The sequence below is a fragment of the Corythoichthys intestinalis genome, chromosome 4 (assembly GCF_030265065.1).
Source record: "Corythoichthys intestinalis isolate RoL2023-P3 chromosome 4, ASM3026506v1, whole genome shotgun sequence".
Classification (NCBI taxonomy): domain Eukaryota; kingdom Metazoa; phylum Chordata; class Actinopteri; order Syngnathiformes; family Syngnathidae; genus Corythoichthys; species Corythoichthys intestinalis.
The window spans coordinates 7,584,284-7,594,595 of NC_080398.1; the positions used below are offsets into that span (position 1 = coordinate 7,584,284).

At 42.8% G+C, this 10,312-nt stretch overlaps 2 protein-coding genes across 2 annotated transcripts in view; both read right to left on the reverse strand.

The window, feature by feature from the left end:
- The window catches only part of smg5 (SMG5 nonsense mediated mRNA decay factor), a 33,690-nt gene extending 27,487 nt beyond the window's left edge, over positions 1 to 6,203 (reverse strand). Inside the window, exons 1-5 of the mRNA XM_057834589.1 lie at positions 5,757 to 6,203; positions 4,945 to 5,043; positions 4,728 to 4,851; positions 178 to 334; positions 13 to 102 (exon numbers count right to left, since the gene is read on the reverse strand). Of these exons, the coding sequence (XP_057690572.1) occupies positions 13 to 102; positions 178 to 334; positions 4,728 to 4,851; positions 4,945 to 5,043; positions 5,757 to 5,821 (535 nt within the window). The 5' untranslated portion in view covers positions 5,822 to 6,203. The remainder of the gene's footprint in view (positions 1 to 12; positions 103 to 177; positions 335 to 4,727; positions 4,852 to 4,944; positions 5,044 to 5,756) is intronic.
- Positions 6,204 to 7,242: 1,039 nt separating this feature from the next.
- Positions 7,243 to 9,711, reverse strand: mrps12 (mitochondrial ribosomal protein S12). Its single transcript, XM_057834581.1, has 3 exons — positions 9,466 to 9,711; positions 7,882 to 7,935; positions 7,243 to 7,717 (listed from the first exon to the last, which is right to left on the reverse strand). Exons 2-3 carry the CDS (start codon positions 7,931 to 7,933, stop codon positions 7,338 to 7,340), a joined length of 432 nt encoding a protein of 143 aa, XP_057690564.1. The 5' UTR covers positions 7,934 to 7,935; positions 9,466 to 9,711; the 3' UTR covers positions 7,243 to 7,337.
- Between the last annotated feature and the right edge of the window lie 601 nt (positions 9,712 to 10,312).

Below are 10,312 nucleotides of genomic sequence, written 5' to 3' on the forward strand. Positions count from 1 at the left end.
CGCCGAGCCTACCGAGATCGCCGAGGTAAACCAGGCAGCGGTGACAGGCCATCTGCGCGCACTCCATTTCCTTGGGGGAGGCAGACACCGCCTTCTTCCGACCTACGAGGGGGGAGACGCAAATATCACAGATCCTCTCGGTCCCGACGGACGGGACGTCGGCGAGCGCCGGCTGACCGATGAGCGGGTCGGTGACGTGCGTCCAGTCGATGCAGTCCTGCAGCTCCAGCTGGTAATGCGACTGGATGTAGAGCAGCAGGTGCTGGTAGAAGCCCACGCCGGCGATCAGGTGCGTGCGGTAGGCGCACTCCAGGACGCTGCGGCTGTGGATGTGCTGCAAAGACGGCGCCTCGCGTCACCAACTAGACTTTTTGGCTGCCGTTGACGTCCGATCCATTTACACCAGGAGGGCGATCGATGGCAGTGAAACATGAGGATTCAGAGCCACTCTTCCTGGTTTAAATGAATCGGACGTCTATTCTTGTCAATGGCATGCAATGTGTTAAATACATGGGTTTCCCCTACATATTAATTATTGTGGCGCACCGTCACACCAATATATAAGCTGCCACGCCGTGCAAAAGAGATGTTTAAAAAAAAAAAAAAAAAAAAAAAAAAATTTAAGGCCGTTTCAAACTAGCGGCAGCCTAGTGTGAAGGGTTTAGCGGCAACCTATTCATTGTGTATTGTAATGTCCGTAACTCCGCGAGACCCCCTTAATAAAAGACGATCGGACAAGGAGCTGTGACGTAGAGGGAAGCGAGATAGCGGTCGCATGTCACGGAAGCCCGCCGTTATTTTGTTATTGTTTTTCTTTATTATTGTTGCCACGATAAAGTGGGTAAGCCAATACAGACTCCCCTCCTTCCCCCCATCCGGGGCATTACAGTATTTTGGATCGAACTTTTCGGCGAAAGTAAGCAGTGGACGGCCGTTTGAATGAAATTGCGCCGAGAGGCGGGGACAGCGCCGCCGCGCTAATATCAACAACGCGTTTAATAGCAGAGGGGCAGGCGTATTTATTATATCTGCTACCAGGCTGTTTCGGCGGACGGATATACGCAATCACGGCTGACGAAACCTTGATAAATGCGCTCTTTTTATCCAAGTTTCGCGAGCTCTGGGACACTTGAAAAATGACTCTCATACTTCTTGCTGAGCTAATTGATACCTCAATGTACGTTTGTGTGGAAATGTAGTTCACGAACAGCAAAAACAAAAAAATATTCACCTTCCCACCGAAACTAGTAAATCTCTTTACACGCCAATTAGACTTTCCCACTACTCCTTGAAACAGATCCATTACAAGGGCGTAGGTTTGGTCTCAATATTGGTAAGGGACGATATAACAGCATAACCTGCAGGTACACTTTTTTACTGAGGACAGACATTACCGTAATAAGACCCAACAGATTGAGTGAACGGGCGTCAGGGCTACATTTCTCACCACCAATTTGAACCTAATAAATTGATACGCTAAATGATCAATGCAAAAATAAATCTGTATTGATGTACCAACTTTCACACTGCAAATTTAGAACGTTTTAATACTATGATTTTTCCGAAATCGATTCGAATAATTTTCTCCATCTTGTTTTGAGTGTTAAAGACTAGTTAACAGATTAATGGGTCAGATTATTCAATTTACTTAAAGGGGATGTAGCGGCAAAGGGGGTGTGAGACATCAATAGAACCGTTATGTGCCAAGATAACAAATATTGATAAAGTTAACAAAAAAAAAACAATGACATTAATGAGCATTTATCGAAAATAGATCGAAAATGACGAACATTCCCGAAAGTGTTCCGGGAACAGCCGAATGGGGCGGCGAAGTCACGACAAGTGATTGACAGTCGAGGCGGAGCCAGGTGCATTGTTTTTGAACGACGAGAGAGTAGCGTTGGGGTTTGTTTGACGAAAACATCTCAAAAATGGTTCAAAACTGCTGTGCTATGTGGTGTACAAATAGCTATTTATCGGAATATAGTATCCATGAGTTCCCGAACGCGAAAAAAAAAGCTGGACTACGCAGACGATGGGTAAAGTTCGTCCGTGCAAAGAGGGCTAATTTTCTAGACACAGCCTCCGGCACGCTTTTCTGTGGTGCGCATTTTCCACCTTAAAGCTTCTCAAACTATGGACAAGTGAACTCGGATTTTGCTAAAAGATTGCTGCTCAAAGGAGATGCGGTGCCGACCATACACGCGCAGCGACCTAAATGTCCCGAGATATCAAGAAAGAGGATGATGACTAGCAAAGGAGGCTAAGGCTAAGCAAAGATGGGGAGCAGCCAAGCTCGAAATGGCCAGAGTGAGTACTCTTTTATAATCAAAAAATGTCACGCATTGGATACAGGACTGGACACATGTATACATTATTGTTCGTATAATATATAGAACAAATCCTCTGATCCCATTCATATTTGTGTCTGTTGGCAGAGCGAAAAGCTATGATAGCGCAATAAATGATAATTATTCTATGCATTCCTTTATCATGCAGTCACGGTGTATTAGCTTCACAAAAAGAAATGCAAAACAAAACATTGGTGTTTCCCACACAATCTGCTGCAGATGTTTCATCAGTGTCATTGCTCCCCTCGATGACCGTTTCATTACGCTGCATTGGCGTTCGTTTGGGCTCAAATTGGTAACCTAAAACACCGATTAAAGCTTCGTAATTCTCCTCGTCACCATTAGATGAACATTCGTTACGTCGGATTCGTCGCTGAAACTAGAAACGAAATTGTCTGCCATCATCGCCGCCATTCAGTATTAAAGCACTGAGCCTTTTTCTTGTTGAAGAAACAATTCTGAATTCTCTTTTATTGACAACGAGGGGTGTTTCTTCATGAGGGAACCTGGAATATGTGCAGGACGAACACAATGCATCAGCATAAACAGCTCAAAACACCTAATTCTCCCCTCACTAGAAGGAATTCTATTGATGCAGACAGGCGCTGCCCCCCTAGTGGCCGGTGGCACTCTCTTCACTTGTCGTGACGTCACGCACACAATCTGCCAGATCTCGGGCGGGCGCCGGTCGTTTTAGCTTGACAATCGAGCCAAATTTCTCTCATTTTCTTGTGTGTAATTACACGAAGTGGCATGATATGAATACAAAAGGCATGAGTTTATGGATAAATGATGGAATATTAAAATGTTCCCAGGGCACTACATCCCCTTTAAGGTAAATATTACCATTTGTTCTTATTAAGCCCATACATCTAAATTTGGTCATTTTTCACCAAAATCAAGGGGAAAAATGCTTTCAAATAATGTTTTGAAAAATATCACTTGTTGAATTAAGAACATTCCTGACGAAAAAAAGCTTTTTTTTGTTGTTGCTAAAAATAAGTGTGTTAAAAAATAGCTATCTGAAGATAATCTTATTTCAAGAAATCTGAGTAAAATTCACTTAAAGCACTGGCAGATAATTTCACTTATTTCTAGTAGATTGAAAACAAGCGAATTTAGTCAACTGCCAATCAAACGTGCATTTGAGGGGAAAAAAATGGTGTCAGTGTAAGTTTGAACATAAGGAAAGTAATTCACTTAAAGTGATCCTCTACCTTAAATACATGTAGGCTCTAATAAACCACAATTGTTCTCTTGTACTAAAATATGTTGTTAGAAACACATAAAATGTTAAATCAATGGCAATATTTTATAATATTTACTACATATTTTGACCGTTGGGTGGCGCCATGGTTTGCGGGCTTCCAGTGATGACATCATTGGGATCTTTCCAAATGTGTAGCGTCTTCAACAATTGCTTATTGCTGCCTAAACTCGCAAAGTAAAATGCCACAATATGCTGCTTTTGGATGCAATTTCCAGTCAAATGGAAACAAGGGGAGTGAAGTGAGTGGTCAAAGTGGAATTATTATTTTTAGTGAATAAATGTGCATAAGTGGAAGCCCCCGCCCCCTTTTTTGGTCCCTGTATGCACGTACCCTACCCACCACGCGTTACAACTGGCGCCCGAACATTTTTCCTGGATCCTCCGGCTGCAAAACTGGTTTCGGATCTGCCTAGTTTCTGGATTCGTCGGTCCCACAGCGGCTTTTCGGATCAGTCTATTTTGTAGAATCGACGGCCTGATCGTGGCTGCAACTATGCCATGGGATCGGTCTAATTCATGGATCTTCGAGTGAGTAAAAAACGCGGATTTGGATTATTATTGCTATCTTTTTTGTTGACTATTCTTCGTGGGAGTTTTCCCCAAATCATACCAAATAATCAAAGCCCTATGGTGCGCTACAGTGACGACAGTGACTCTGACATGGACCTTACAACGATGTTGGAGTTCGTAAGGGAACGCGTGTTAGCGTACTGCTGAGCTCCCGAGAGAAGAGTGGTGAAGGTGGAAATATTTTTTGTGAATAAAATTTGCATAGGTGGAAGCTTCTCCCCCTTTTGGTACTTTTATACACGTATCCTACCTACCACGCGTTACAATGTACAAGACATGGATTACACAAGGTGTGCTCTTTGGCCTGTATTGTACGTAAACCACATGACAGCTCTGGATGCTAACAATCTACATAATTATATTGGGATACGTTTGAAAACGCAATATGCTTACCTTGAATATCTGCTAATAAAACCGGTTGAAAAATGTATTGTCGTGCAACACTACTTGTAATACTTTTAATAAAGAGATTTTAAATATTTTTTTTCAACTAGATGAAAGTTGGGTGTGCTCTGTAATGGCAGGATTGCCGGTACCTTCTTGTTGGTCTTGATGACCTGGATGACTTCGTAGTAAACCTTTCTCCAGAGCAACTCCTCCGCCTTGCGGCCGTAGTCAACAGGGTGGAGAAACATCAGTTTAACGCACAGCTCCCTCAGTCTGCGCCAAAACCACAAGGAAAAAAAAAAAAAAAGGGTCTGCTAAGATTGTCGTCAATGCCAACTGTCCATTAGGCTCAGAGATGGCACCTACTTGTTGCGCAGGCTGATGTTCTCCGGCTTGAAGACCTCCCTGTACGACGCCTTGCTGCCAATGATCACGTCCAGCTTGTGCACCGATTCCACCACCGCTCTGCCAGACATGATTTTATTCCGTTTATATCATTCCATTCCAGTATATAAAAAATACATCATAAAATAAGCTTTTTGCCATCTTCAAAGTTCCGATGACATGAATGCTCTGGTTTCAATGCCATGGTCGGTGCTAGACGTTCAATCCGTCAAAATGAATTAGATGTCTAGCGTCGTCAATTGCAGCCAGTAAGCTAACATAGACACTACTTTAGGATTGAAAGATTTTGCTAGCAACCTGTTGATTCATTTTTTTAAATAGTGACGCTTTTTTGAAACGATATATCGATTCTTGGCAGGAGCATATCGATAACCTTTTGGGCAACAAACTATGGCGACACATTACCTTTTCGAAATATTGTTACACCCCTCTTTGGCCCTGGATTGGACATTTATCGCCGTCAATAACAGCTGAAACGTGATCAGTCACTCAATGCCAGCCACCCCAGCTGAAATGGATTTGATGCTTATAACTGTCAAATTTGACATAACGTGAGGAAGAATTGCAGCAGACCAATTTGAGGGGAAACCGCTTTCTTTTGGTGAAGTCAAATATTAGTTTCGGCTCACTTCAGTTTCGACAACGGATGTGCAAGAGGAACTGCTTCACGACTCATATTATTCGTAATAAAGGCTCCGAAATGACCTCTTGAATTGGGTCGAAAACACAGCTAGCGAGCGAACACCATTAGCGCGGCCTCGCCGTTTTCGTACCTGTACAAGCGCTTGATAAGAAGGACTTTTGCCTCCGGTTCGCTGTCCCGTCCAGGTCCGCTCATGTCCACTTTGGCCTCCGCGACTCTTGGGTGGAAAAACGCCCGATCGTCTTGCGCTCCTCACGGCTACCGCGGGCTCGGAGCCCCGAGCGCTAATGGACAACCGTGTTGTTAGCCGGCTAGCGCGACTAGCCTCGTTCCGAGCTGGAGCGTTAGCTCGTCTCCTCCGAATTTGACTTTGCTGTAGGCCCCCCTCTCTACCCATTCGATACGGGCACCGGGTGAGAGGGGCTCCCGGCGATTCGCGCCCTTCTCGGTCAGCTACGACGGCCCGTCGTGCCTCTCGTGCTGAGCTCCTTTCCGGCCAGTGCGACGAAGGCGGCCATTCTTCCCCCTACAGGTAGCTCGGAGCGTCGAGTTATCGCGAGATCTCGGAGACGGCCGCTCGCCAGACGATGAGGGCGGGTTGCCAGATGAGGATGTTAAAAAAACCGCGGTTAAATGAGTAAATGAGAAGAAATATTCTCTCAGAAAGTAGCGTTACATGTAAGGGTGACCTCATTTCACGAAAATGTTAATCATTTATATCAAACAGCGTTATACTTTATTCAAAATGTTCTCAATTGTTTTGGCAAAATTCAATCGAGAGCAAAACCGTTTTGCTCTCGAGTGAATTGACACCAGCTGGTTGGCAAGTATGGAGAAAATCCGCTTCCCGTTACATGGACGTGATTGTGAACTCGCAGTAGAATGTTGCATGGGTTATCTGTCGCCGTCAATGGTGTCAAATGAGCTAAACCAATCGATTTGTACATAACATGTTTTCATTTTAAGTGCTTGATATTTGTGGTGCTCCTTAAAAAAAAGTAAACACATTTGGTGTGAATAGATCTCCGTTCAACTGTAGTTCTTTCTATCACCGCAGGAGGCGACAAAGTCAGGTTCTACCTCAGGACCTGGAAAGAACATCTTAAAATTCTTTCATGACGATGGACAAATGATTTCAATTATTTACATCGGTTTGAGAAATAATAATTGAATATTCAAAATGAATAGAATTCAATTTAGTTTAGGTTCTTCTTTAAACTTTGATATTTAGTTTTGGGATTCCCCCCCCCCCCATCTCATTCAACCAGTAGTGGAATTCTCGTTGCGTGATGGATTCCCATACAGTCAATATAATTTTTAATTTGGAATGTTTTTTCATTCACACGACGTCAGTTGAAATAACCTTAGTCAACAAATTTTCAAAGAAAGAAAGAAAAAAAATATTAAAGTCGCAACACTGTGAGAATTAAGTCACACATTTTAATATAATAGGCCGATGTTGAAAAAATTATATATATCGGCCCGATATATTGGTCGAACTCTAATTAAAATTGTATTATTACAAGATTAAAGGCAGGTCTTTTGCTTATTTTTTTGTCACGTGACTCATAAGTTGTTCGGAGTATGCAGACATCAAATTTTTGATGTGACACAACTGAACACATCGTAACTCTTGTGATTTTTCTGTGTAAATCAGTTTTATTTCATTATGAACACAAGGGCATTAGAGTCAAAACCTAACAACACAGGCTCACTGCTTCTTTTTGACCACGTGCGCGCAGTCGTATTTCCCCCGGACGACAGTGAGCTTGACGCCGGGTAAGTCCTGCGTGCGCCCGCCCTGCACCAGGACCACGTTGTGTTCCTGGAGGTTGTGGCCCTCGCCGGGAATGAAGACCACTGCCTCCTTGCCGTTGGAGAGGCGCACACGCGCGCACTTTCTGTTGGCCGAGTTGGGCTTCTTGGGCTTGCGGATCAGCGTCTTGAGGACCACAGCCTTCATTTGCGGCCGGCCAAAAGTGGCGCCCAGGGTGGGCGCCGGCTTTGCCGGCTTGCCGCGCCGGTGCATCTGGTTGAGGGTGGCCATGGGCCGGCTCGGGAGGGGGCAAGGCCACGCCTGCCTGGCTGCCGCTACACCAAAAATAAATACAAATCAGATTTACTGTTTAACTGTTTTATAGCCCTTGTTTTTTGATTAAAGAAAAAAAAAAACTCAAATGTTGAGTCAGTGGAAGTTTGTTTTGAGGGGACATCAGTTTGGAAGCTCATCTAAATGTTGTCCTTAAGCGACTTGCCTTGAAAAAAGCTGGTGAGCGCCGTCCACCTCAAGCCTTGCAACAGCGACATGACTGAAAAGAAGCGTGCACACACCAACACACAAACAAAAAAAAACATTTAGAATAGAATGTTTTGTCTTTCCACAGGTACAAAGAAATTCCAATATGCGGTCGTCTGCAAAGTGCATCATTTTAAATGTTAATATTTTGTTCATTTAAACCAGTGGTCTCAAACCGGTCCTCAAAGGGCCGCAGGGGGTACTGGATTTCATTCCAACCAAACGAGACAAATACCTTTTCACCAATCTGGTTTCTTACAAGTGTAATCAGTTGATTGCAATCAGGTGCTGCTTATGTTAGTAGAAACCTCATTGGTTGAACTGTTTGTGCTGGATCTGTTGGAACAAAAACCAGGACCCACTGCGGCCCTTTGTGGAGTCGGTTTGAGACCGCTGATTTAAACACTGTACTGGGCGGCACGGTGGCTGAGTGGTTAGCACGTCTGCCTCACAGTTCTGAGATCAAGGGTTCAATCCCGGGCTTCGGCCTTCCTGTGTGGAGTTTGCATGTTCTCCCCGTGCCTGCGTGGGTTTCCTCCGGGAACTCCGGTTTCCTCCCACATCCCAAAAACATGCATGGTAGGCTGATTGAACACTCTAAATTGTCCATAGGTGTGAGTGTGTGTGTGAATGGTTGTGTGTCTCCTTGTGCCCTGCGATTGGCTGGCAACCAATTCAGGGTGTCCCCTGCCTACTGCCCGAAGTTAGCTGGGATAGGCTCCAGCACCTCCGCGACCCTCGTGAGGAATAAGCGGCATGGAAAATGAATGAATGAATAAACACTGTACTTGTATTTATTTCATTTATATTCATGAATAGGTTTTTTAAATTCTATTTTTTATTTTATTTCAAGTAATGAATGTCAATATTGTCATTGAACAATTCAAAATTGAAAGAGAGTCACCCAGAAACACCCCAGAATATACATGAAAACCCCAAATCAACAGATAATGACCCATAAGTGCCCCAAAACCAATCGAAACTGACCCAGAAAGGACCCAAAATGAACAGGAAGTGACCTGGAAAAGTCCTTAAATAAACAGGACATGATCCAAAACCAACATGTACAAGGAGTGAATCAAGAGGAACTGACCACTGTACAGGAAGTGAGCGCTGAATGACCCGAAATGTCCAGGAAGTAACCCAAAATCGACTGAAAGTGGCCCAAAACAGGAAATGATCCGAAATGTACAAGGAAGGCCCCAGCGCCTAATGTACAATAAGTTACCCCTGAATGGCCCAAAATGTGCAGGACGTAACCCAAAATCAACAGGAAGTGACTCACAATGAACTCATTGCCTGACACTGACAACATTCAACATCCAATTCATTTCAACTGGACTGTGAATGCTCATCTTTCAATGACTTTGACGGAGCTAGTCGTCCAATCCCCCCAGTTCATCCCCCCTTCCCGACTGAGAAGTGCGTGCGCGAAGCACATATGACATTTAATATTCGAATATTCATATTCGCTTGTCGCTTCATAATTCGAATACTTTGAGGACAAGCCTACTCGTCCTTGCGTTAGCAACTAGCAACAAACCTTGCTTGGACGGTGAGCTCGCTCTTTCGCTAGCAGCTAACAGCTAGCGGGTAGCGACGAAGCCTTGCCTTGAGGTCCGCTGGGACTGGAACAACAGCCGCGCGGTCAGCGGAGCACTTTTAACCACGGCGACAATCGTCCAGAGTCAAACACTTTGCAACATTTTCAGGAAAAGAAAACAAATAGAAGCTGCACGCGAGCGGCGAAGTCAACGAAAATGAGCCATCGTCAACAAACATTACTACTTCCGGGTCAGCGTCAAGTCAAGGACCAACTCGTCATTCAGAATAATAAATATTAATTCTATAATAATTTTAATAAATTAATAAAATGATTTAAAAATATGTAATAAAGTCGAAAGCAAAAAAAGAAAAACCTTTGAAATGTTTAATTAAAAAATAAAATTTCGTTTTAAAATTATTTTAAAAAGTAGAATTGGGAACTGTGAAAAAATATGTTGACACTGAAATATATATATATTTTTTTAAGTTAGTTGAAATCAACAAAAAAATAAGTACATGTAAATTGGCCTACATTTTAAAATAAAAAATAAAATAAAATTGATTAATAAAATAGAAATACAAATGTTAAATTATCGTATACATGTCAAAATAAAATTTTAAACATATAACAATCACAATAAACATTAAAGATTGATATGAATACATTGAAAATACAAAACGAACTATTGAAATACATCAAAACTGCTATATAATAGAAATATAAAATCTTGCCATTGAAATTAAAAAAAAAAAAATACATATAAATGTAAAACTTGAAATCTATAACGAGCAAAACAAGAAAAATTGAAATGTATCACTAAACCATGAAATAAATGATAAACATG